This window comes from Pungitius pungitius, chromosome 11, assembly GCF_949316345.1.
Source record: "Pungitius pungitius chromosome 11, fPunPun2.1, whole genome shotgun sequence".
Classification (NCBI taxonomy): domain Eukaryota; kingdom Metazoa; phylum Chordata; class Actinopteri; order Perciformes; family Gasterosteidae; genus Pungitius; species Pungitius pungitius.
In genome coordinates this window covers 20300986-20327937 of record NC_084910.1, presented here as the reverse complement: position 1 = coordinate 20327937, position 26952 = coordinate 20300986, and the positions used below count along the sequence as shown (strand labels likewise).

Genomic DNA, 26952 nt, shown 5'->3' with positions numbered 1-26952 from the left:
GCCCTCTGCTGTTGAGTAAGGGGACGATCATCTTAATGCCTCCACATTGCCTTTAGGAAACCAGGATATTTGCTAATATTGTTCTCGTCCCTTTTATGTCTCTAACTAAAAGATGAATCATTATTTGGTTTCCATTGGTGAATAACGTCTTTTATGGCGCAATGCAAAGGTTGTGGTTTCAGGAGCTCAGGTTCTCCTAGATTGGAGAAGAATGTCCCTTTAACCATTAATTATTGTTAAAGTCTAATGGTCTACACATTAAACAACAGCCAATTACAAAACACATAGCAGCCCAATAAAGGCAAAGATTAACGAAACAACTAAAGATTCCTTTGCTTCACAGAACATCTCTGAGTGTCTGACAGCAATGAAACATTCAAATGAGCTCCAACTGAAGAAGGAAATCCCCCCAGAAACCAAATAATCGGACCTCCTTCTGGGGACGGACCATCACCATCTCCTCCCGCCACGAGATGAATATAGTAAATCGTTTTTTTTCTGCTTGGCAGCAGCTGCAGATGATTGTGGATGAAATGATGTTAGCGTCAAAGCCAAATCTGATCAACTGAGTCTCCAGCTGGGGGGGGAACGTTTGACACCTTTTCGTTCTTCTCCATCGGAACCACATTGTGAGACAGACGCCGAGGGGGGCTGCGTCTTTATTATTAATTACTGGTGTGTGATCACAGACCAAGAGTCACATCGGGAGTGCTTTGTACATATCGTGTGACGAGATGATTCTTGTGGATTTTTGAACTAATACAACATCACAACATCGTTGCATCACAGCTCGTCAGAATCCTCCAAACAAACCGCAGTCTTTGTTGTTGATTCATCCCGGCGACGAGCGCGTTTTCATCCATTATTAATTGCGACAGAAGCCTCTGTTGTGGCGTCGCCTCCGTCGATGAAAGCAGAGCAACGACGAGTCTGGAGAACATGCACCATTTACCTCGTGGACACAAGGGTTTGGTATAAATATTTTATTTCATGAAATGACACAAGTGTTTTACTTCATCCCCGATGAGGGATGACTGACACCACCAGTAGGGGGCGATAGAGCATGAAATGAGTTTCTTGACTTCCGAGGCCTGCCGTGTCCTGTCCATCTGTGCAAGCTGTCGTTCTCTCCAAAGGTCAAAGGTCACAGTCCCTGTCCGGTGGTCATCTTCATCGAGTCAGCGTCTGTTGTAGGTTCCAAGGCTTCGCGTGAGAAGGAGCTCGAAAGTTCTCACGATGTCAGACGAGTGAGACGAGAGGGGGGGGGGGGGGGGTCGCTTGTTGTTTACTGCTGGTAAAAGATGTGGTACAGCTGGTCGTGTGCGATCCCCGCGTAGGTGCTCACGACCGTGGTGGTGTCACTGTAGATGTTCCTGTGGGACACACACAGCAGAGAGAGAGAAGGTCTTAAACAGGAACCCACACACAGGCCCGACCTCTTCCAGATGGCTTACTTGGCCTTCTCCTCCAGCTTCAGGCCCTTGATGGTGTCCAGGTAGCCGCTGGCCGCGTTGACGGCGGTGTCGTAGTAGGACCTGAAGGTGCCCGTGATCTTGGACAAGGCGCCCGCCTCCTCCTCCACCTGCCGCGGCACGCGGAAGCTTTCGGCGCCTGCACACAAACGGGTCGGAGGTGGATCAGCGGAGTCGCTTTCGGGTCCGTTGGCACAGATTCAGAGGGAGGAACTTACTGAGGGCGAGGAGTGCAACCAGCACGGTGAGGACCAGCAGCTTGTTCATAGCGCCGCTCGTATCTATGAGGACAGAGACGTTCAAAGGCTTACCGCACGCCGTCCACTAGGGCGAGACATTGTCTTTCATTTCTAAAGCTCGCACCCAGCTGCTGTGTTGATGTCAATTAATAATCAACGGTTTTACTCCTTAAAACAGAAACGTTATCTCTGGTTTAGAATCGTGTTGAACATCACGTATCATTTTGGTAAAATGTTCTCAGGTCTAACGTGAAAAGGTTCAGTACTCACTGTATCGCGCCTCAGGAGACAGAGTAAGAGGCCCCGGAGGACCGGCCTGTTTATATAGGAGGCAGAATGTGTTGACTCGTTGTTCCCGGAGCCAAAGTGCATCGTGGGGAAGATAAAGCGGCTCCGTGCGTTTCGGGGAAGGCGTGGGACTTATCGATAAAGCAGACGACGCTGCTCTCTGTAAACACGGCAATCTGGATATAAAGGTGCTTCAAACGCCATCAAAAGCCACTGATTGGGTGTCATTTGGAGCTGAAGGTGGGGAGTGGGAGAGGGTTGGGGGGGGGGCATCGTTTCGGTACCGTTTCCATTAGCTACCTTTTGAGTTGAGCCAGATCAAACATTCGCCATCGATTCGGTTCCCTGACAGCGGACGCACTCGTTTCTTGCACAACGTTGAGCATGTGATGCGTTGGTTTCACATGGTCCCAAGTCCCGCCGACGCGGCCCCCGAGTCGAGGACACGTGACCCGCCCCAGACGCGCGTTACGAAACGTCCAGGTCAAATCGGGGCGACCTTTGTCGTTCTGACCCGGAGGTTTTGGTGGGAACGAGTCGCTTCAGGTGCGTCTTCTGTCACACACCCCTCACCTGGGCAGGTGTGTGGAGCCCCCCCCCCCTCAGTCCCCTCTTCCAGTCCTCTGTGTATTAGATTTGTGACAAAGGATTGTCAATGATGCAATTTGAAGCTCGACTACAAAGGGCACTCGTTTGGTTTGGTTCATTTCCTGTTGTTTGTGGTGTGGTTTTGGGTTGTTTGTATTTGTATTCCTTTTTATACAGTAACATAATAATAAAACCTCATGATTGTTCATTTATTACAATTTTAGTCATGTTTTATCTGTAGCGTTTATTGTTTGTTTGTTGTCTTTTTAGCCTTGAAATTGGTAAATATTTTTACTCCAGTGCAAATATGTGTACTAAGGCACAATCGATTCATTTGAGGGGGCGGGGGGTTTGGGGGGGGGGGGCATTCACAAAGTCTTTCTCAATTAAATATAGTATTGTGTCCAAGTTCTTGCAAAATTTTTCTTTAAATAAAAGCTGAATCTTTTTGAACCAGCTCCCTCATCTTATGTCTCATTTTGAATAGATACACAAATGAATAGTGATCTCTGCATCCTTAAATAGATTAATGAGTCAATCCTTACAGAAATATAAATGTAAGTACATATGTAATTACAATTATAGTTGTATTGTGGTGTAGTTAAATGGATTCCACTCTTTGTTAAATGCAGATAACTGAGCTCTCAGAATCTCGTTAATTGAAATGACTTTATATTACATCACATGTCATTTAGCTGACGATTTTACCCAAAGCGACTTACAATAAGTGCATTTCCTAGTGAAGGTAAAAGGTAAAGTCTTGGTTCTGATCTCATGTTTTGGGCGTTTAGAAGTCGTGGATCCTGTCGTGTTGCTTCTGAAGCTCACAGCTTTTATTGATCGATGGTAGAGACAACGTTCTTACAAAGACCAACACACGGATGTTGTGTTGAAGCATAAACACTTAACTAAAAAATCACCAGAATGTCTGAAATGGGGCAGAAAAAAACAGCATGCCGTTATTTAATGTCTGTTGTCACTAAATATAAAAGTTCTTCATTGTTTCATTGCTCACCGTAATAAAACTGAGAAGATGTCTATAACACCTTTATTTTAATTCAATATGTATTATCCATTTGGTCATTATTATTCGGGCTGTCGATAGATTAAAAAAAATGAACTAATTAATCACACATTTGTGAATTCATTAATGTTGATTAATGAATGTTGTTGTTGTTGCTGTTGTTGTTACAATGTTGTTTTTAATGAATGTTTGTTTTTATTCTAAGGAATAAATCTTACAATTAATGAGAATTCACAACATGTATTTTAGACACTGTTGTTTAATTGTTAAAACACACATTTGATCATCTTGGAGGCAGAATTCCGTCGGGTTGAACGAGCATCTCTTACAGCTAGCTTAGCCGAGCTGCTAGCTTAGCATAAAATAGCATTAATGGAATAACGCTTACGAAATCAACTGTGAGAGTAAACCTCAAATCTATTGATGAAGAAGCACATTTCAGATCGTTTCCATCCATTTTAATGAACACACTCACACATATTCATACACAATCACACAGAGACTTTGGTTAGTGTATCAAACACATAATACTGTACATGCACAATTTGCATAGGTGGTGTTCACTTTACTATTTAACTTTGCTTGATTTGGCAAAAATTATGATTTGAAAAGAGGCAAAGGATTGTACGTGCATTGTGCATCACTCTTCTCAGGCTAACCTGGTGTACTTTCTACCATCTATCATCTATACGGGGGGGGGTGGGGGCAGAAGGGGGGGCGCTGACGGGGAGCCTCGCTGCGCTCTACTCGGTGGGCAGGAGCATGTCCAGGTAGACCTTGATGCGGTCGATGCTGTCGCTCAGGTGCTGGCCGACGTGGGGGCGCAGGTAGTGCTCGTATGTCCCCAGCGCGGCGCTGCGGGCCCTGTCCACCAGGGGGGCGGCCTCCTGGCCCAGGCCGCTGCACGGAGGGGCAGGAAGGACACACCGTTTAACACCAAGCCGCACTCGAGGTGGAGAGAGAGTCGTCTCGGTGAACACTCACGTGGCAACCTTGACGAGGGCCTGGAACTCGGGCTTGGCCTGCACCCCCTCAAAGTAGTCTCTGGCGCTCTGTCCGTGCGCGCTGGTCCCGGCTGTGTCCGCTGCGCTGGCCTGCAGCTTGCCGAAGGCAGTCAGCAGCCTCTTGTAGAAGACAGATTTCATGGAATCGTACTTTTGAACCAGCTCCTGCGAGGGTTCGGGCAGCTGGCACAGGCACACGGAGACTGGAACACAGGCAGAACCAAACAGTCCAAAGAGCATCCAGACATGTGTGTTTCATCTGAATTATTGTTTGAGAATGATCAAAGAACCAAAGAAAAGCTACTTTGCATAACTTCATAATACTAAAAGTATTTCATTAGTTGTTGTTTTTATAAATCAGTCCTTATCTTGCAAGCCAACTCGGTGAATCTAGTAGTTTTCATTGAATTGTTTCAACAAATGCAATAACTAACATGTTGGATAAGTTACTTCAAGCTGAGAGTAGCTGGGTTCTAAGCTGACATCCATGTTCCATTGTTCAGATTTGATGCTTTGATCGTCTTACCCTGCAGAGCGAGGATCAGCGCCAAGGCGTATTTTGCGTTCATGTCTGAATCAAAAGAAAAGAAGAAAAGAACTTTAGATCCTCGGTTTTCTTAACACCCCAAATTTCATCTCCACATAGTCAAGACGACGAAATAGAAGATTCTTAATGCAAAAATGCAAAAGCTTGACGCTTGTATTTCATTTTGTGAAATCTTTTTAAAGCGAAGCCGTGAGCCGTGAAGCAGTGAAAAGGAGGATTACCTGCGGTTGAGTTGGACGGGTCCAAGAAGTGACAGTCGGCTCTGAAAGTGAGTTGTCTGTAACTGGGAGCTCACATCTGGACAGGATGATATAGGGGGGGACTGCAAACAAACGTCATCTGATGAGCACACACACGCACACACACACACCCACGCACACGCACACACGCACACACACGCGCACACACACACACACACACAGACACACGTGTGTGCACATGCACGCTGACACACATGCAGATTTGCCTTAACAAAGTCCAGTGAACATCATATTCACTTTAAATGTGTTGAAATGACTTATGCAATGTTCCCTTAAAAGAAGGTTTATCTGGATGCATTTGGCTCCTGGAGCCCTGCTGATAGTACCGCGTGCAGCTGAGAGGTGGAATAAAGTCCCGCTGCATGCGTTAACCAAACGGTTACGTCACACGTGTCAAAAGACCGTATTTTGAGGTGATTAACTCATGCGGATCAAACCTTCTTGAAACGGCTAAACAGAATCCTTTGATGTTACAGATGGAGTCACCATCTAGAAAGACTCACCGGTACCCAGCGCAATGCATGCTGGGATTTCTGCTTTCACCTCTCACCTGCATAACCTGAGACAGTATCTTCGCAGGGTTGTAAAACACAATTTTATTGGTTTTATTTTCTCTTATTATTACTACTTCTTTTATTTGTTGTATACTTCTAGATTTTGGGAGCATTCTGCACCCTCTAAAAACCGTGAATTGAACAGCTTAACTGAATAGTTCAGTATTTCATTCAGTAAAGTGCCTGTTTATACTAAGTAACTATACTTTTCAACGTAAGGTTCAATATTCATTGCTGCCATTGAACCTTCTTCTTCTCTTTAGGACCAGTTTGGTATCCATTCCTTCTGTATTTAAAATAACCCGCAGAGCTCAATGATTGGTTCAGACTTTATTTGCAGTACCTGCAGATATGCCATGTGGTAAGAATATTCACTCATCTGTAAGGTACAACAGTTTTATTATTGCACTACAGGGGCAAGTAATTGCCAATGGTAATCTGGATCTTATCCAGCATCGAGCTCCTGAGGTTCGAGGCCCATTCGACGTAGCTCTCGGTCACCGGCTGGATGTGGTCTTCGTAGTAAGCACCGATAAAGTCCATCACTGGTCCCCCCAAATCCTGGACTTTGGCGTTGACCTCCCTGTGAGACGCACAAGTTCACAAAGCAGTGATGTGAGACGTGGACACACCAACGCGTCCCACGGGGCTCAGGAGTGACAGCGTTGGCCGCACTCGTAAATGGTACCTGGTTTTCTGCGCCAGCCTCTGCAGTAACCCCGGGGGGTCCGCCGGCGGTTCAGCCTCAGGGAGGCCGGACATCGGGGGCTGGTCCGATAGCGCGCCGCATGCTGCGGGGGGGGGGGGGGGGGGACGTTTGTCAGTCAGGAAAATGGCAAGAGAAGCGTACGAGCTCGGAAATGAAGGAGCTGAGGGTGAGGGCTGTAGAACAAACCTTGCAACAGTAAGACGAGACCGAGAACGAGTCCTTTCAGGTGCATCTGCCATGAGAAACACCACTATTACCACTTCACACCTGTGGTATATATTTACACTAGTATGTTAAAGGTTTGTCCCTTATTAGTGGTAAAATGATCACAATGTTGATTTAACAATACAAGTTGTTCATTAACATCCAGCAGAAACCAATGCAAAAGGGTGAAGGGTATTTTTACCTTTCCTCCGGCTGTGGTCAACAGAAGCTGAATCAATCAAATGTTATCCAGCCTTTCTACTTGTATCAGGTGACCATGACAGCCTGAACATTGGTCCGGATCGGGTGTTCACTCTGTAGTTTAAAAAAAAAAATCATTTTATTGACTAAAGTCTGAGAGACAGCGAAGCAACGGGTCTTTGACTAAATGGTTACAAACACAATGTGCGGCTCTTTTTTCTCACTTTTTGCCCCTCAGACCAAACAAAGCCTGGAAATGCACCGACCCATTTGGACATTTTAAATTGAGTTTTTGATAAAATGAGTCACATGACGCAACGTTTCGCGATGAGCTTTTTATTTCCCTCGTTCAACGTTGCCCGTACCGCGGCGTTAGCGGTCGATCTTGAACCCTTGATATCTTTTCAAGATCAACATTAGCTGAGTTCACTAACTGTCCGAGTGCCCTTTGGATCAGATACCTGGAGCCCTTTGGCGGGGGCTGATATGTGCACAGGCCAGTCAAAGTCTCTCTTCTTGCAATAGCACCATGCTTTTTAGAAAGAGTGGAGGCGGGGGGGGGGGTCAAACGATTCTGTGGGCAGAGTCCACCACGAAATCAAATAAATGTTCTTATGTTGCAGCCTTGCAGAACATTCCCGACGGGAATAATGCAACACTTGTGTTGATGTTAGAGTTCATGACAGCGACGCACAGGCCGGACCACAGCTGTCTTAACAGATGTCTCATTGTTTTTACAAGTTACAAGTGTTTGGTTTTACACATCTGTACTGAGTCCCTCTGTAGTGTGTGTGTCTCTGCAAGCGCACATCAGAAAAGTCATTTGTATTATAAAATGTGTAAATTTAATCAATAATGAGAATGTAATCGTGTTAAGAGTCACACTTTACAAAGTATGTGTGCATTTAAAGTATAAAAATGACACAGTGGACCAAACTCAAGTGAAAGTGATTTAAATCTCATTTCAGCTCACACAACTGAGGCAACAGCGTCCTAATCTGTGACCTCTGACCCCGGGTGCTTACCTCTGTCACTCTGTTCTCTTAACAGGATCGCATTCTGGGACAACTGGTGGATCATTAACCTGCATAAACACCGACTTTAGCCCGGGAGTTGTGAAATGCCACAAAAGCAGCTCTGTTGGCACTTGCCCTTTGGTATCAGCTGTTGACACAAATATTGTCCACCAGAAGCAGAGCTGATCTTTGATTTAACGATCGGATCCGGAGCCCATTAATGTGACATCAACACTCAAAGTACTTTAAATCCATCCAATTGCTTCATGTTCCTCTTCCATGGGACCCCGAGGTGTTCCCAGGCCAGACGAGATGTTCTATCTTCCCGGTGGGTTCCAGATCTTCCCCTGGGGCCTGTTTTCATTTGGGCAAACCCAAGGTTCTCTACAGGGAGACGTCCCGGAGGCTTCCAGATCAGATAAAGGGGCCCTCTCGGCTGGGACCTTTGGATGTGAAAGAGCAGCACCTCCTCAACCGTCTCTCAGGTTGAGCCCTCCTACGTGAGAAGCTCATTTCGCTTTGAGTTCTGATCTGCTGAAATGCAACTTCAACGGAACTGTCAATCTCCATTTTACCTTCACTCCCAAGGTTCTTGATCTCAGCGACTCACTCCCAACCTGAAGGATTTGACCTGGAAGTACAGACTCCTTAGAGCTCTCTTTACCTCGCTCCACAATATCTATCACATAAACAATGTCTTCTGCTTTTTAACCAAAGACCCCCGCACTCCTTTACAAGATGTTTCAAGGAAATGCAACCTCATCAAAAACATTAAAAAAGTATAAGTATTGGACAGGTCTGCTTTTAAGTAGTTTTCACAAGAAAGCTAAACATTTAATTCGAAGTGGTTTTCATCATGAAACCTCCATTTATTAAAACAATGACGCTGATTGCATGAGCTGACTTTTTGAATGACTACAGACACTGTGGTCGTGCTTTTAAAGTTAGAATAAAGAACCTCTTCATGTTGGCCTTAGATTGTGTCCCTGAATAACCAAGTTTTACTTGCTTCGGGAATGTGTTATCGATGGATTTATTCATTTGGGTAAATTAGTAATGCAAAGAATGGAACCACAGCTCTCATTAAAATCTAAATGAATGAATACATTAAATGAGCTTCAATGTTTGTCCCTCTACTTTTTAGTTTAAGTTTAACATGTTGTTTTCTTGTCTAAAAAGTAGATCATTTGAAAATATTCCTAATGAATTAATTATTTATCATCTATTATAAAAATCTAGTTTTATCTTAGAACTTTATAAGGAATTTAAAATGAATGAATTGCAGCCATTCCATTGCAGTGTTCCTTTATTCGATTCACTCAGTACATTCAGAAGTTCTTCTTTTCTTAATTCGAGATACTGATGCAAACACAGGATGCACATTCAAAACAATGTTTTTAATATCGTTTTAACACAGAGACGCATGTTGTTGTTGGAAGAGGTCAGCGGTCCGGTAGTAGGGGGGGGGGGGGGAGGGGTGCAGGCTGGAGAGGGGCACGGGTCTACTGGTTTGCTTACGACAACTTAGTCTTCAAATTGTCAATCTGCGTCTGGAACCAGCTCCTGGGGAGGAGAAGCCAAGCAACACGTTACAAAGACCACAGACGTGCACGTGGACACGTTGCCTACTTCTTATCTCCTGTGTGCGCGTGCGCGCTTACCGGGTGTCTGCTGCGAACTGGCTGGTCGAAATCTCCTCGAAGGTGGTCTTGGCCTTCGCAGCCAGGCCCTTGCTCACCTCGGCCACCTGCTCTCCGAACCTAGTGAACCTCTGCTCGATGGTCTGCTCCGCGTCCTGCGCCTCTGTGGGGGGGGGGGGGGGTGGGGGGGGCATGTTACCCAACCGTGGGAGAACGGACACAAACGCGCAGTAATTCACGAGACGTACCTGTGTATGCGACAAAAGCCAGCATCAGCACGGCCACGGCGAGGTACAGCTTCATCTTGGCTTTGGATCTTTGGAGGGGAAGGAAAGGGACACGTTACTTCTGTCGCGCGCCAACACCTTTACGCACGCGCGCATCCGAAGAGAGAATCGGCCTTAATAAGTTTGCTGGTTGCGGCGCCGCGTCAGCACCACTTCGACTGGACAGTTCCCTTATTTACCATTTACAAGCCCGACTTAAACTAAAAGTGTAATATCCCGCTTTGTCACTGCGTCCTGCGGGAGGAAGAGGACGGAGACGTGTCCTCCGCTCACAGAGTGATGCCAATGAAAGGCCGAACATACCTGTTGGGTCTATTCAGAGGATGACACGGAGGAGTTTGTTTGAGCGTAGAAGTGTGTCCCTCTTTATAAACCCGCTCGCTGACGCGTAACGCCAGACTTCAGTCAACATGTCCACGTGGAGACCTTGAGGCATCACTGCCCTCTTGATATGGCCGTTGCATTAAAAGATAGAGACGCTATTGGCCAATGAGTTACAAGCATTGTTTTTGTAAATGGTTATACGCACTTGATGGGGTGAAAGGTCACAAGCACAGCGTGCAGGATCTAATCACAGAGAAGAGGGCTCCATTTGTTATCAGAAGTGTGTCTCTGTTGCACATTTAAAAAAATCAAATCATGATCAGAGAAAATCCCTCAGCAACAATAGATAAAGTGATGTGATGCGGGAGGAGCATAGTTCAGCGCTGATTAGAACCAGCAGACCGGAGTTATTGGGAAGCTCCTTTGGACTTGAAGTGCGTCTCACAGCCTTCAGTCATTGGTGACACATAGGTCAGGTGACTTCACTGCTTCAATGAAGGAAAAAAAATCAGGTCAAGTCCTCTTTGCTTTCTGATCAAATTATTATTTTTCAAGTGCATCGATAGTGAGATATACATCGTACCTTTGCAAATTCTAGATACAAAACAATACAAATGAAAATGATCTCCACGCATACATGTTTGTTTTATATTCGGAATTAATAATGATTGAATAAATGTGAAGGTTATATTGTACTTGGTTAAGGTTAGCATCTGTAGAGTTTTCCTAAAATAATCGAATCCAATGGTCAGATTGTCTATGTGGAGAAGTGCAAATTAGCACAAATTCAATAAGGTCAGGTCTCATCCGTTTATTCCAATATACATTTTCATAACAATTGCAATACAAAACTTGTGTTAATGGTAATAATCGGTGGGGAAAGTTTCATGATAATATCTAAATATATTACATTTTTTGTATGACTATAATGTGACTGATTCCTTATTATTCTGGCCAACCCTGCTGATTCAACCATAAGACTTAAATCCATACAAAGTTCACTCTTAAACAGACTGTGTGAAAGCTCCAATTCTGTTCTGGTGTAACTTTCCATTTACTTCTGAGTGCCCTGTCACCTCATTGTATGTCTGTTTTATGCAGACCTTCCCTTTCTCAAAAGGGAAGTGAGTCAGCCCAAACCACATGTGGTCCGTCTTGTACGTTGCAACAAGAACAATAATACAGTTGGTTGAACTGCAGTGACCCCTCATATCTCCTCTCACACCGAGGGGTCCGCTGTAAAGGGCCGCTTGCCTGTGGGTTGCAAATGTCCTGATCTATGAGGTGCCATCGATGGGATGAATAGCCTACAGTTGATTTAAATGAGCCTTAAAAGGCCTCGACACCCACATAGCGCTGAAAGACGAAATCTCCATCTCTTTTGTCATGAAGTGGCCAGCGGGTTTATGCATGAGCCTGTGCTTGCGTGCATTTAAGCTCCTCTCGAATAATTGCAGGAGGCATCGGGCATGAAAGTGCACGTCTCGCGTGCTCCCAATTGGCAATAACAAGCTTACAAAAAAGCTGTTTTTGTGTTCGGGCCGAGGGCTCCTGCAGTGACTTGTGTTGTGTGCCAGCTCTGACGGGGAGGGAAGGGATGGAAAGAATAAAGATTTTCGATAAGAGGGAAAATCTCTGCATGGGTTGTTTTTTTGAGAGGTTACTTGCAGTCACGGGCGAGCTAGCACCTGCTAGTTTGCTGAACTTTTTTAGAAGTTGCTGGGCATTGCTCACGGCGGCGACAGCCTATAGGAACAGACGGAGCAGAAGTGCTGACCTGGCAAGATGATTGTGGTTTTTCATCCATGACTGATCCCTGCAACAATAGACAGTTTAAAGTGTTTCACTTGTTATTTTCCAAATGGTTCCTGAAAAGAGATGATGACAAACTCCACAGTTTCATTTTAGATGTAATGCCCTTTAACCCAGATTAAAGGGTAAACATGTTTTCTAGTCAGAGAAAGGAGGCCGCTTGTCGACGAAAGAAGCTTAAATAGTAGAGACATACCAATATTATTATATCTATTTATGCACATCTCTATATTTACATTCATTTCCAAGCCACAGGTTTTAAGATGATTATTTTGGGACTTTTTCCTTTATATGTGTAAGTGCACAAAGAGTTAAACAGGAGATGTGAAGACATAGAGAGGGGGGTGGGGGGGTAGGGGCATCCAAGTGTCCAATTCCCACCTAGGTGGTCCATTATGATTCATTATAGTCTCTATAGCATAAACGCCTTAAAGTAGTTCTTAAGCATCTCCTTGACTCAAGTTAATTAAGCAAATCTGAGTTGTGCTCTGGAAACTCACTGCGTTTGTGTATTTTTTATGAAGCAAAGGAGGTTTGCTCAATCCTTCCAAAAGAAGAAAACACAGCTGCAACTTTGAGTAGCATGGATCCCAGTGGAGGGCTCCGAGGAATGGAGGGAGATGATGGAGGGACAAATGGTGTCCTCTACTGGCCTGCACTCCTCACTTCAAAGGAACATTCCTGCTGAGTTTGATAAGCATGTTCTTTCGTTTGAGGAGTGCATAGTTCAGGACATGTTTCCCCCTCGGTGTGTAGATAGAAACAGACCTAAGATCTGTAAATGTCATGATTTCGGTCCGTTGCAGCTTCTACAGGGTCAAGTTAAGTTCGTATGTCCTGACGGTGAGAGACGTGACATGCAACTAATGACTACAAATGAACCTACAGAGCAGTTCAATGCTGTGCATCTCAACCATTGGGAGGAAGCACACACTTCCAAACGTATGCTTGCATGTGGGCACTGATGAATATGAAAATCTCTTATCGGCATGTCTGAGCAAAGATGTGTATTCGCTCACCGTTGCATGGCTTATAAGCCTAGATAAAGGCAGAAATGACAGTGTCAACATTGATGTAATCTAGGACACAAAGTGTTCCCTTGTTCCTGATTAGATGAAGGGTAAGGAATCTGGCACCAGATCTCTACGAGTCGGGACGGGCATAACTGCAGGCAGTGGGTGGTGGGGTTTTGGCAAAGGGAGAAGGAAAGAGTATTGGGAGTCGAGCACAGAGAGCGGCTTATAATAAACATTTTCAATTCAAGAGCCACTTCTTCTGTAGAAACGTGAAGGCAGGATTCAGAAGGGTCAATTTGGCTGTTTACTTAAGTGCTGTTGTATGATTAGTCCTGTAGCCTCACGCAGCCATTGTTAATGTGATGAGTAGTGATGGAAAAGTTCATGGGATGTGGCTCAGATTATAATGTTAGCACATTTGTTAGTCATTAATCAGTCGTGAAGTTTATCCAAGACATTTTTAGCTGCTTTAGGGACCAAATGTACACTGGAACAAGAACAGCCTCACTAAGTCTACTTGTTTGTGTAACTGAACGTATTTTCAGATCAAATATCCCATTCATGCTTGATCAGACCAACAAACAAGTGGAACCAGAGCTTCTTTTCTAAGTTTTTATTGACTCGCACTGTGTGCTGAGCAGTGAGCAGCATGGTGGGCACGTGACACACAAGGGACACATCATTCAGACTAAAGAACAGACAGGCAGCATTACACTCACGGATGCATCAAGTCTATCTTCTTCTGTGCGAAGCACAACAATCAAGAAATGCAAAGAATACAGAATGGTAATTTAGTGGTTCACCTCTTAAAAATCAGGTGCCCCCCCCTCCCCCCCCTCCTCTTGACATCACAATCATTATCATGTTTGGTGCGTTTAGGGATGAGGACAGCTGTTATGTAGACAACCAGGAAGCTGGCGGATAGGTGGTGGGTTGCTAGCTATAACTGTTAATTAAGAGTAGAAAAGCAAAGCATATTACCAGAAGTGTTTCCTGTTAAAGGCTGTTACTGACTGGGGTGCTTGTGTTCAGTGATCAAGGGAGGTGATAAGAGAAGAGAGGGTGACGATGTCGTCGGGAACCCAAACAGAGGTTTATCTGATGGCCCTTCCTTCAAAGACGCAACTCGCGTTTCATCTCATCACCCCCCTCATCCGGAACAAAAGAGCACCCAGATGGAAATGTCAGGAGTCACTCTCAACGCCCTCTTCCCCCCCATCGGTAACACGGTAATAAGAAAGAGAGTCTTCCTCTAAGAACTGGAGGTCTCCTTGACCTTGTCCATGATGTTCTCGATCTGCTCGCGGATCTGGACGGCATAGGGGGAGATCATCTCGGTCAGTTCGTCGATCTTGCCTTCCAGGGAGGTGCGCAGCTCCTGGGCGGTGGACTCCAGCTGGGTCCTGATGCCCTCAGCCTGAGACTCCAGGATGGTGGAGATGTCGGCCAGCTTCTTGCTGGCGGTGTCACCGGCCTGCTGGACGTAGGGCTCAACGCTCTCCTTCACGGTGTCGAGGTTCTGGGCGGTGCGGGACTGGATCTCACCCACATAGTTGGCCACGGTGCTGACGGGGGAGAAAGCAAGGGGACATTCAGATTTCGTTTCAAGAAAAGAGCTTGATGAAGTGTCAAACTTCACTTGGCTTACCTGCGGATTTCCTCGGTGTCCTTGTTCAGGCGCTTCTTCAGCTTGTGGCTATAGGTGCTGATGCGGCCGCGAACATCATCGGAGTTCTGCTCCATCATGGTCTTGAGCTCACCCAGGTACTCGGTGCTGCGCTCCTTGGCATCCAGCATGTCCTTCTGGAGTTTGTTGGCCAGAAGCTGCAGGTCCTGAGACAGCTGTCCGGTGGAGCCATCGGTGTATGGGGTCAGCTTGGTATTGATGTCTTCTCTGTATGCTGCCAGCTCGGCCATGCTATCAGTGATCAGAGTGCTGGAAGCAGATGGACGAGATGGTCGGACATCAAGACAAATTTGGGCTTCAACCGCAGTTCAAGGTTGCGAGTTATCAAAATCTAGCAAAAAGTTTTGTAAATGAGACTAAGGGAGAAGTAGGAAAGGGAAAACTTTGGAGCATGTGGAGGTACTGAAACTACAGATGTATCAAACTAATCCCTACCTATGGAACACAAAATGGTAAGAGAATGATGAAGTGCACGTACTCAAGCTCCCTGGTGATCTGAGAGGTCTTCAGGTCCCGCACAACTTCATCAGCCTTCTGGTTCAGGTCAGCGACATACTGCCAGAAACGATGCACAGTGTCCTCCCATCTCACAGTGGCATCAGCCTGGCGCACAACGCGAGCGCTGCAGCCTATCGGGGGAACCGTGGAAGGATGAATATAAAGAATGCAATAAAAGAGTAAGTGTGGTCAATCGTAGATCAACTTACCAGTGATGACTGCGAGAGCGAGGATCAGAGCTACAGCCTTCATGGTGGTTGGATATACAGGTACTGCGAATTAAAGAGGGCAAAGGTAAGCACTGAAACAAAGGCAAGACGTCCCTTGTTTCTTAGAAAAATATAAAAAGACAATTTAAGCTAAATATTTGTTGTATAGGTTGTTTTTTTAAAGGAAAAATCGCTTCATATGGTATGAGCAGCATAACGATGTTCTAAGAAGACTCACCTGAGAGCTTTCTCCGTGCGGCGTGCACGAAGACTGCGCCTTTTTATGCAGTGGGGCGCGCGTGCTGCGCGATGGAGGAGGCGGGAGAGGAGAGGGGGGGGGGGGGGGTTGCGGGGGCGGATGCCCGCGAGCATTCACGTGGTAATGATGATCCGTCTGCACGGATTCCTGTTTGCCTCCACGCTGCTTTTCCTCAACACCGCGTCCGAAGTCCTCGGAGGTCCGTGTCGGGCTGACGGAGCAATAACGAGGTGACATTTGGAGCCCCCCCCCCCCCCCCCCCTAACACGTATCACATAGTTCAACACGGTCTCAAGTTTTTTGCCCAGGCGAATTAGCTTTTTTTCATTATTTCTTTTCACTTATGTAACTAAATAAGTGAAAATATATATATATATATATTTTTTTTTTCTTTCATTATAATTTGCTGCTCCATTATTTTAAAGCAACATCACTTTTACTCTTATGGCTACTTTTGCTCAAGTACTTATTTAGTTACATAATTTAATTTTGTGACCACAAACTTCTCTTTGAACTTCATCACCAAGTGTTGTCGTGAGGCTATAAATCCCCTGGGGGGGCAAGATGCAATTTAATCTAAACTTTCTGCAGCTGTTGACCATTGACACCCCACCCTGTCGATCTCAAGTCAATCTCCCTGTTTATTCCTTGTATTTACTGCTGTCGTTGTTGGATGTTGAAACACAAAGGGGACCTCAGCTTCTTGAGCAACACATATTGTTTCAGTGGCAGTCATCACTTTTGCTGCCATTAGCTTTGACATGGGACGCTTTGCTGTGTGTAACGACCTTTGCTCTTTAGGACGTGGCCTCTGTGGCGTCAACCATCTCTTTTTCTTTCACAGACACCAAAACGTTACTCGGGAACAAAGTTTAAATATGTCGGCTCGACCGGGTAAGTAGTGTGAGAACTTGATAACACCAGAGTGTGAGAAGACTGTACCCAAATGTATACTTCAGCTGTTGTGTAACAGATGAACATTTTCTCTGTTTAACTGAATCAATCAACAACAAGATTGTTTGATGACGTTTAAGTAAGATTGAATTCAGTTTGTTTAGGCGTGACTCTAGCGTTAAAAACCTTTGACCTTCATAGAACACAACAATGGTGTGTAGTGTGTGTCCCCGCAGGAGGTGTGTCGCACCAACCAAGATACTGTATGTACTGACTTGATAAGAAGTCCAGTCCAGTTCAAAGACACAAACGAATCAAGATCACTAAAGATAAACTAAAACTTTGTCACAGAATTACTGTTTCTGTCCCGTCTGTAGAACATGATGATAGTTTCAGGGTCATTCGCCCACACCAATAAGATACATTTCCACTACATATCTTCGTATGATTGGTATGTTTTCATTTTGCACACGGACCGAAACTACACGTGTGCACCAACTAAGGTCCCAAGCCAGACACCACACACACACAATGGAGGGCTTTGATGAACCTGCAGGATGAACAAGACACATCCAGCAGTAGGAACATCTCACCCAGTTTTCTAAACTACTGGGGCTTCTACTTTTGATCCACGGGTGCCTGATCGAGGGTCACGAGCAAATGTGTGTGCGAGGGCAACTTGAGTAACGCCGGCCTGATGACGGTTTCTGTATAATGGTTTGAGGAATTAAGTTGTTGTGTCTGGATGATGTCACGCATCATGAAATCTGCAGTCTACACAGATTTGCTTTTCTTTTCTGCTGTCTGATGCGCAATATTGGAACATAATATACTGCTTTTCCCCCCCCTTGATCAGTCATATATCTAAATAATGATGTCATCATTTTGAATGTAAAAGCCAAAATCAACATTTTACAAACCCTTGTTAACACTAAAACCCGTTAATAATTTGTATTAATAAGTGAAGGTGTTTCAACATGCAGGCCAGTCGTAACAGGAAAGGGGAGCTGGTGTGTTTGAGGGTGTTTGTGAACCCAGTCCGTGAGAAATGGGGGCAGGACTGAGGAATGTTGTCTGCAGCCGGGTAACGCAGCGTGGGAGCACTCTGCCTGCAAAAAACAAGGTGGCAGCAGGACGTGTTTATGTGAACTTCCAGGCGTGCAAAGGCAAACCTGAACATGCCCCATCAAGACCCACAGCTCAATCACAGAGGAGGGGTGGGGGGGGGGGGGGCAAGATTTAGCAACCTGAACTAAAGCAAGAAAAGGGATTTATTCCCTACTTATTTCATACTGTGTTTGTTTGTTATAAATGTTATATATGTATCTATTATGTAGGGACTCTATATGTTCACCAGGTGGCACTAATTATCATCAAAGATAAAATAATACTCCTAGTTTGCCCATTTAACCCCATTGTGTTGGCTGTCTAACACGTTTTTATTTGATTCTATTCATTTAATATGCAAATTTGGCATTCTCCAATCTAACCCACTGCCTTCACATTTTCACCAGGACTTTGTAAATAACCAACAGACCCACAAGTTAATGTTTAGCCTTTATTTTCAGTGTTTGGTGGTATTGATCTTTTCTTTTCTTACTTTAAACAGTTCAACTTCCAACACCAGGGATTTTATGTTTCAAAAACACCGTCACATTCTTGATCTTGTTCTGTAGATGGTTCCTTTATGTTCGGCACGAGATGGAGGTGGCTTCACTGGGTTTTGGTGAAGGACTCGTAGAGGGAAGTGAGCTGAGCCTGGAGGTCCTGGGCGTAGGGGTCCAGCCTCACCCTCAGGTCCTCAACGTAGGGGGCAGCGATCTCTTTGACTTGTTGGGCTCTCTGTGTCAGCTCGCTTTGGACCTTCTGCGTCGCGGGCGCCACTCTCTCCTTGAAGTCCTGCAGGTGCTGGTCCACCTTCAGCTTCAGGTCATCGGTGTAAGGCCCCAGCTGAGCCTGCAGATCCTGCACACTCTGCTCCAGGTTGGTCTTGAGCTCCTCACTCTTCTGCATCAGGGTGGCCCTCAGAGCCTCGGTGTCCACGGACTCTGCGTAGGGGGCAAGCTCCTGTTTGAGCTGCTCCACTCTCTGCTGGACCTTGGCTTTCATTTCCGCGCTGTAGGGCTCCAGCTTTTCCCTGACGGTGCTCAGCTCCTGGTTCAGACGCTCCCTCAGCACATCGGCCTCTGTGGTGACTTTGGTGATCAGGTCCAGCGCTGCAGGGGGAAGCTGCTCCTGCAGGGTGACTGCATACGTGCTGGCCACATCGGCACTCTCCGTCAGACGAGCACTAGACGAGAAAGGGAAGAGCCACATTAGGTTCCACCTTTACTTACTTTAATTGAAGGTGGGACATGCGGCCCTTTAAGCTTTTCAATGAACTCTCACAGTGGGCTGGTCCGACATACCTGACATCCTGTCCAAACTGAGACTTTCTGATCATCAGGAGGGTGTCATCAGCTGTCTGGGTTGCCTTGGCAGCATAGTCCCAGAAGGCATCAATCAGCATATCCAGCTGTGGCTGGGGTGCATCAGCATAGAACAGGTTGGCATTACAGCCTGTTGGATGGACGGACAAACAGTTTAAAGCACAGCTCAGAATATTTCAGCATGATTTTACATTTTATGGCACCTTTTTAAAAAAACTCCATCACACCAGTAAATTGTTTTTCATGCTCCAAAAAAGAACATTTTGTTAAAGTACTCACCAGTGAAAACGGCTAGGACGAGCACAGCAAGGACCTTCATGGCTCTTAGACCTTTTAACAAGGAGAAACACAGTTGGTTAGCTCAGTGTGATCACCTGAAAGTTCTTCTGAATAAAAAAGGTCAGCTGCTACTCCGCGTCGATCCTGCCCCCGCTTACCTGAGTTTGCGAGTGTATCTGCGAGTCAACTTGGCAGCGCTTGTACTCAACTGGTGAGCATCTGCAGCTTATATAGCAAGCCAGACTGTAGTGATCACAAAGTCCAGGTGCTAGTGTCTTGCTGTCACCTTGACTCACCCTCCTATCCTCACTGAAACTGTGTGCCAGAAAAAATCCATGCAGCACACATACATCAGCCCGAACTGTTACATCAACGCACAACACAATGAGCAGCTTTCTACAGGTTGATAATATAAATGACCACTTGCATGATCTTATTTTTTATTTGGGGTACATTATCTTTAACACCTAAATAGTTTCATTCTTCAGTGGAAGAGTCTAACAAAAATTCTTATTTTACTTACGAATGACCTTTGCCCTCGTAAGCCTGTGTGTTGGTATTGGTCTGTCTGTAATCACTTAGCAGAGATAACTGGCTGCCAAGACTGACAGAGCTTCTCTCCGCCACGTCTTTGATGTCCAGCTCTGATTAGATAGACAGTGGATGTTTTATTGCTTCTATTAGTCTGACATGCACGGTCTTACGTCACAGGAGCTCATGGTTCTAGTATGTGTCATTTTGGCCAAAGGTTCCCGGACTCAAACATTTTCTGCTTCTGAAGGACAAAAAAGCTGCAGATTCACGCCACGCCACCATGGTCCACTCAATCATGGTCCACGCCACCATGATCCACTCAATCATGGTCCACGCCACCATGGTCCATTCAATCAAGGTCCACACCACCATGATCCACTCAATCATGGTCCACGCCACCATGGTCCATTCAATCATGGTCCACGCCACCATGGTCCATTCAATCATGGTCCACGCCACCATGGTCCATTCAATCATGGTCCACGCCACCATGGTCCATTTGAAACCTCTTATGAAGAGCAGTGTTTTATTGTCATTTACTATTCTATGGAAAACTAAGATTTTATTAAAGTATTCCGTATACTCCTCTGCCCTGGCTTTGCATGTATGTAGACTGCTAAATGCATAGTACTGTGACCTCCAAATGTGGGTTACCATAATCAGTCTGACTGATGGTGCGGTAAAGTTTAACTTGGGTACTGACATTTACAAAATTGGATTACAATCAGAATCATGTCAGAGTAAATAAAGTAAATAATGATTTAAAATGACGTGACTACTAGGCTTGCATAGGGGATAGCCATCTTGGAATAATGTTTAATTTACAATATATTTTCAATTTTTAACCGTTTCAATAATACATCAAGCTCCAACAGAAGACTCTTAATCTGCAAACAGTTTCTTTTTCACTATCATGAGTACTGTGTTTCCAAGGTTTCAGGTTTAAGTCTTTTATTGCGTCATGCATTGTCTACATCAGTCTACATGGTTTTTTAACCAATGTTACTGTGTACTGAATGCTTAAAGTGACACTATGTGTCATTCTGTGTAAAAAAACTAAAAAAGTGTTATTACCCTGTTCCATTACCAACACGTTGTTTAACTGGTTAAGTCCGTTATTGTAAGCATGCCAACTTTATCTGCAGATATTTGCAGGCTGTTTACACTGGACTAAACAAGCAGTTAATTGCTATTTACTAAAGGCTTTGGAGAGGGGGGTCACAGGATAACCAGCGTAAAAAATGCTTGTGGCGTAAAAAGGTTTAATTGTTAAAACATTAACAAGAGCCACATGCCGATTGCAGCTGTAAAGGTTGTGTCAGTGGGTCTGCGTTGTAGCTGCAGGGGTCATGTGATAGCAGCCCTGAGAAGCCCAAGAAACCGGAAGAGAGCCTTTGTGACAACATGAAAGGGACTCCTGGACTTTGGGCTCATGACTACAATTTTTGCGTGGCGTCAGTATATATATACATGCAAGTGCTGGTGTGAGGCGCCCACAAGCACGCTTAACTCTGAGAGACAAGCAAGCCCAGAACAGGTGAGAATCACACACTTGCAAACTAAATTTCAGTTAAATCGGCCAACAAACACATTTTTGACGCTCCTTGAAAGTTAAATGGTTGACCTTTTTTGTCTTTCAGACAGCCGCAGTCATGAAGGTGTTTATTGTTCTAGCTGTTGCAGTGCTGTCTGGTAAGTGGTGAGAGAGTTTTTTTCTTACTCTTTTCTGTATCTTCAAAAGTATTTATGGCATTACTTCAACTGAGAGCAGCCCAACTGAACTGAATGGTTTAAAGTCAGTACAGTCCTCAAGCTGTGCTTGTGTCCATGTTGCAGGTTGCCATGCTAACCTCTTCTACGCTGACGCACCTAAGCCGCAGCTGGAAGTGCTCACAGATGCATTCTGGGATTACATTGCCAAGGCTACCCAAACCGCTGATGACACCGTGCAGATGATCAGGAAGTCCCAGTTTGGACAGGAAGTCAAGTAAGTTACACGGCACACATGACCATGAAGACCGGCAGTGAAATAAGCCACATGGTGATTGAGATGGATACGCCATTATGCTGTTACACAAACTTCTGATGGTCTAACCATCACTGTGTGTGTCTTCCAGTGCCCGCCTGGCAGACAGTACCGACATAGCCAGCAAATACGCGTACACCCTGCAGGAGCAGCTTCCCCCTGCAGCACAAGACCTGATGACCAAGATCACAGCCGAGGCGGACGTGCTGAGGAATGTGCTCACCCAGGAGCTGAGCACCGTCAGGGAAAAGCTGGAGCCCTACACCGAGGACATGAAGACCCAGATCCAGCAGAGAGTGGAGCAGCTAAAACAGGAGCTTGCCCCCTACGCAGAGTCCGTGGACTCCGAGGCCCTGAAGATCACCCTGATGCAGAAGAGTGAGGAGCTGAAGACCAACCTGGAGCAGAGTGTGAAGGATCTGCAGGCTCAGCTGGGGCCTTACACCGATGACCTGAAGCTGAAGGTGGACCAGCACCTGCAGGACTTCCAGGACAGTGTGGCCCCCATGACTGAGAAGGTCCAGGTTGAGCTGAGTCAAAGAGCTAATGTGGTGAAGCAGATGGTGGCCCCCTATGCTGAGGACCTGAGGGAAAAGCTGGACCCCTACGCCCAGGACCTCCGGGCCCAGCTCATGTCCCTCTATCAATCCTTTGTCAAAGGCAACTAGGTTTGCTCCATATTTATCAAGATGCTGGCCTTGTTTGGTCTGTTTAAAGCATTCAAAGATTCAAATTTCCCTGTGAACAGAATTAAACTAATATTTATTACTAGTTGCAAAGTAAACCTCTGCACTTGGCAAATATGTAAATACTAAGTTTTTATTGTGTGTTGTGAACTTGGAGACTGTAATGTAATTTGTCATTTCTTAAAAATTGACAAGAAAATAAATTAAGAAGAATTTAGAAAATATGCATTTTTATTGGAAATCTTTCATAGAATATGTATATCTCTATGATTATAGTCACTGAGTATGATTATTACGTAACACACATGCAGGGACGTCTATGGACAGAAACTTCAGGGGGATTTTTGCAGAAGACAACCAGTCATTCTGCCGTGTCAGAACATGTTCTGGCTTTGTTTTCTTCTCCATCCAGATCCCGACTGTTGTTCCTAATCGAGTACTTGTCAATGCTTGCCGTGACCTTATCGATGTCGCCACTAAAGAGGAGATATGTCTGCGAGGAATGTGAAGGACATTCTAATGTGAGAGAAAAGGTGCTTTCCTCAAAGAGATCGAATGCACTCTTTCTTCATTCTTTTCAAAATCTATTTGTATTTTGGAAAACCACACAAGTCATAAAAAAACTGGGATTGCACAACCTCTCATTCTTGTAAGCAGCCTTATCCTCCGACTGATGACGGTGCCGGCCTCCAACGAGGAGGGTCAGAGTCCAACGACAGCTAAAATAAACCTGTGGCTCTTTCTTGAGATATCTAGACACCGCAAGATCACAAACAACCGAGCCGACCCTCGCTAATGTGCTGTAAGATAACGTCTGCCGTCGTGATTGTTCCAGCCTACAAGTCTAGAATTGAATCCCCCCTCGTTGTAATTGCAGCTATTCAAACTCCCGCAAAGACACTTTACAAATGCAAATCTTATCTCACATTTGAACATTAGCACTTGTGTGACCTCCAGGAACAACGACCCCCAGGGAGCAAGACGCATGTCTGCTCCATTCAAACTGCACCTCAGACCCCTGGTGGGCAGGGGGGGGGGGGACGGACACACAAGTGTCTTTGAACAAGAGCCAGCTTGCTGTAATCACTGTTGTGCTGTGTGGATGTAGATGAGAGGTTGCTGCTGGCCTGATTAGCAGAGAGATTACAAGACGATCCTTGTGTCAACGACTGCTCCGCCTCGTTGTTCCTCGTCCGATGCTCGGGTTCTACGACAGGATTGTTACGTGGAGGTGCACAGTGCAGATAAAATGCAACCCAACAGCCCTTTATACCGTTATACTTTAACCGACAGCTCCAGTTGGTGATGTAGTTCATTTTAAGGTACTTGTAGTTTACTTACACTTTATGGTACTGACTCTACTAAAGTTCACAACAGCCCGAGTTACTCAGAAGTTACATATTTAGTTTATAAAAAGTGTTTCATTTTTTTAGAACCATTAATAATAATAGTATTAGAAATAGTAAAACATGAGGGGGAATTGCATTATTATCATTTGTACTCGTAAAGTTACATACTTTTTGTTGCTGGTACTAATGCATTACATGTACATGGTAGTTTTGCTGCTTTAACTGAAGTGAGTGCTTTGACCCTTGTGCCACCACATGATCGTAGACACTGACTCATGCTGCGTGGTGGAAGAATGTAAGTTACTTTGGACAGAAGGAAACTTACGTCCTGTCAGAGTGACTTGTAGAAGAGGGTTAGGCTGCCTCATTGTGGGGAACCAAGGTATCAACCCGAGTCTGAGTCTTATTTTCTTCGATTTTCAAAATCAACGAATTTGCCTCAATGTATTGTGGCAAATAAATGACATATATTTTGTTGAGTATTTAAAGTTGTAGACTGCAATGATTAGAAAAGCATCATTATAGAGTAGACAATGCAAGTATGAAAACAATGTCTAGGAGTATTTGGCAGCGAATGGATTGGAAGGTCATAGCAGAGAAGAAATTATGGCATCATGTTTCCGCTGTCTGTTTTATTACTACAACAGTTTATTACCACTTCTGACAAAATGCTGTAATGTCCTACTCTGCCCAAAATATGTATGAGACCACAAAAGAGATCATCAGACCAAGTGTTTATTAGCCTATCAGCGGCCCCCATCGTCACTGAAGTCCTGCAGACAAGTTTCCATTTAACTTCTAAAGGTCCGGGAAAGACCTCGCATTTTTAACAACCAGCATGAATGTGAAAGATAGCCACGCCCCCTGATTTGCATATAAAAATGTGAAATGAAATACAGTGTCATTATGCATTACCGTGTATTTATTCATTTATTTAATTTAGAATAAAACGGCATTCCATACCTAATTGCTCCCAAGGCAAAAATGTAATGCAGGGGTTATAAAAGCATCAGCTAAATAACATGTAATGTAAATGTACAATTCATAAAGACTAATTGTATGGCTTGCAAGGAGAAAAGTTGCTTTACTTCCACTAAAACATGAAACAAAATATAAACAATGGCATTTCAGTTTGCAAAAGACTTAATGATAGGGCTCAGTTAAATGTACAAACGTAGAATCACGTGTTGAACACAAGGAGTCAAACCTGCATTTTAAAGAGAGGGGAACATCGTGTCACTCAACATATAACGCAGATACACAAACATCTGGTTTCCTGACATACCTTCCTTGCACATGTCAAAAGGAATAAAATAGGACTCCAGTTCAAAAGCAAAATGTAAAAAATAATTTAACAGAACGCCGGTGAGAACATTGAGAACACATGAGATGTTTCAGAGGTTGGCTGTGAAAAACAAGACATTTGTCTAAATAATAAACAAAATGCACAGATTTGGTGAATAGATTTGTTATTGGAGTTATATATTGTTATGGTTATAGGTCTAAAACTAAGTCAGAACTCTTTTGTTTAGAACAATGATACTGTATATTTGACTGTCCTTTTCAGAAATCAAGTGTATTCTGTTCGTAAAGTACAGCCTTCACCGTAAGCTAGGCGGGGCGATGACTGGAAGCAACATGTTACGGGAACCTGACTAAAAAAAACAGAAGTGACGCATAAAGATTGAGAGATTCACAGGGAACTGAATGAACAGAATGTGACAACAAAAGGTTTCACACATGGAAACCAGTTGAACATCAAGCTTCAACATTCCATTTCACACTCAAGCTGTTCTTGTGCGCAGTGAGGTTCAAGTTCACGTGTCCCTTTCATCTCATGAAGGTCATGAGCTTTCTAGTTAGTTTAGTTGGCACATTTTGTGTAAATATATATTACTGTGTTGTAATAATAGATATATATAAGTTTATTGTTTAACAAGGGAACATGTTTTCTGCTGACACCAAAACTGTGAAAAAAAGACAAATAATAAAGAAAGACAAACGATGAAGAAATTAAGTTATACATTTCTTTGGTGTACAAATGTGTTAAAACCAACATGCGTTAACATAAGTTTAAAATCTTAGTTTGGCAGAGCCTTTTTATGCCCAACCATAGTGTCATACGTTCAATTCATTGTGTCCCCTCAGGGGGACTCAAAAGTCACTGTATCGCCCCACGGATATTTGAATATTAAATAGTTATTGAGATATTTTGTTCCAAAGGTGTAGACCAACCGACTAAAGACAGATATTTTCTTTTCTGGAGTAACTACAGCATCGTTACAAAATTGAAGCGAGACGTCCACCGAACTGGTTTTGGGTTTAGTACCAACAAATCACCTTTAAGTCAAAGTTTGCAAGAGCACAAGCTGGAAACACCGGTTAAGGGCTTTTTTGCACATTTGACTTCCCTTTGATGATGTCACATTGGAATTGTTCTACTTCAGGTAAGACATAAAGAAATGAACGTTGCTCCTAAAGATACGTTTAACTTGATTTAGAAACAACCAAAACTTAACGGACCGGAGGGTTTAAGGAGGGCTTATCTGGTGGAGGCTTAAAACAACCTGCGTGGTAACAGCAAAACCAATGAAGTGTTCAAGTAAAGTGTTCGTGAAGTACAGCCTTTACCTTAAGCTAAGCGGGGCGATGACTGGAAGCAACATGTTTCGGGAACCTGACTAAAATAACAGAAGTAATGCATAAAGATTGAGAGATTCACAGGGAACTGAATGGAAGGAATGTGACAACAAAAGGTTTCACACATTGAAACCAGTTGAACATCAAGCTTCAACATTCGGAAAGTATGTCAACAAGGATACAAGACTGTTATATAAGGAAAGAAAGGTTTCTTTTAGATTAAGCTTCTCAGGTGCAGCTGAGGAACAGATGAATTGGCAGGTAAGCACAGATGAGT

At 44.4% G+C, this 26952-nt stretch overlaps 6 protein-coding genes and 1 long non-coding RNA gene across 9 annotated transcripts; 2 read left to right on the top strand and 5 right to left on the bottom strand.

Moving 5' to 3' along the window:
• Positions 1–704: 704 nt before the first annotated feature.
• Positions 705–26204, bottom strand: apoc2 (apolipoprotein C-II). Of its 2 annotated transcripts, none has more exons than XM_062565756.1 (4): positions 26201–26204; positions 1691–1753; positions 1455–1611; positions 705–1373 (listed from the first exon to the last, which is right to left on the bottom strand). In XM_062565756.1, the coding sequence occupies exons 2-4, from the start codon at positions 1737–1739 to the stop codon at positions 1286–1288; spliced, it is 294 nt and encodes a 97-aa protein (XP_062421740.1). In that variant the 5' UTR covers positions 1740–1753; positions 26201–26204; the 3' UTR covers positions 705–1285. The 2 variants fall into 2 exon arrangements, with proteins under 2 accessions (XP_062421740.1, XP_037309113.2); XM_037453216.2 differs by lacking the exon at positions 26201–26204 and adding an exon at positions 1982–2082.
• On the bottom strand, positions 4055–5500 carry apoa2 (apolipoprotein A-II). 2 transcript variants are annotated; one of them, XM_037453214.2, is made up of 4 exons: positions 5384–5500; positions 5142–5186; positions 4596–4818; positions 4055–4511 (listed from the first exon to the last, which is right to left on the bottom strand). In XM_037453214.2, the coding sequence occupies exons 2-4, from the start codon at positions 5182–5184 to the stop codon at positions 4355–4357; spliced, it is 423 nt and encodes a 140-aa protein (XP_037309111.1). In that variant the 5' UTR covers positions 5185–5186; positions 5384–5500; the 3' UTR covers positions 4055–4354. The 2 variants fall into 2 exon arrangements, with proteins under 2 accessions (XP_037309111.1, XP_062421739.1); XM_062565755.1 differs by lacking the exons at positions 5142–5186; positions 5384–5500 and adding an exon at positions 5050–5119.
• Positions 6288–7332, bottom strand: apoc4 (apolipoprotein C-IV). Its single transcript, XM_037453215.2, has 5 exons — positions 7315–7332; positions 7092–7204; positions 6872–6917; positions 6665–6767; positions 6288–6559 (listed from the first exon to the last, which is right to left on the bottom strand). The coding sequence occupies exons 3-5, from the start codon at positions 6915–6917 to the stop codon at positions 6385–6387; spliced, it is 324 nt and encodes a 107-aa protein (XP_037309112.2). The 5' UTR covers positions 7092–7204; positions 7315–7332; the 3' UTR covers positions 6288–6384.
• Positions 7663–9520, top strand: LOC134132900 (uncharacterized). Its single transcript, XR_009957103.1, has 2 exons — positions 7663–7877; positions 8141–9520. It is a non-coding gene; the product is annotated as an uncharacterized LOC134132900 (long non-coding RNA).
• Positions 9395–10354, bottom strand: apoc1 (apolipoprotein C-I). The gene is made up of 4 exons (XM_037453217.2): positions 10337–10354; positions 9995–10062; positions 9768–9909; positions 9395–9669 (listed from the first exon to the last, which is right to left on the bottom strand). Exons 2-4 carry the CDS (start codon positions 10047–10049, stop codon positions 9621–9623), a joined length of 246 nt encoding a protein of 81 aa, XP_037309114.1. The 5' UTR covers positions 10050–10062; positions 10337–10354; the 3' UTR covers positions 9395–9620.
• Positions 13784–19628, bottom strand: LOC119197310 (apolipoprotein Eb-like). The gene is made up of 8 exons (XM_062565561.1): positions 19599–19628; positions 19441–19491; positions 19141–19291; positions 18450–19022; positions 15580–15644; positions 15351–15501; positions 14834–15121; positions 13784–14750 (listed from the first exon to the last, which is right to left on the bottom strand). Exons 2-8 carry the CDS (start codon positions 19478–19480, stop codon positions 14438–14440), a joined length of 1581 nt encoding a protein of 526 aa, XP_062421545.1. The 5' UTR covers positions 19481–19491; positions 19599–19628; the 3' UTR covers positions 13784–14437.
• Positions 21415–22924, top strand: LOC119198175 (apolipoprotein A-IV-like). The gene is made up of 4 exons (XM_037455088.2): positions 21415–21511; positions 21615–21666; positions 21811–21961; positions 22092–22924. The coding sequence occupies exons 2-4, from the start codon at positions 21627–21629 to the stop codon at positions 22666–22668; spliced, it is 768 nt and encodes a 255-aa protein (XP_037310985.2). The 5' UTR covers positions 21415–21511; positions 21615–21626; the 3' UTR covers positions 22669–22924.
• Positions 26205–26952: the final 748 nt, after the last annotated feature.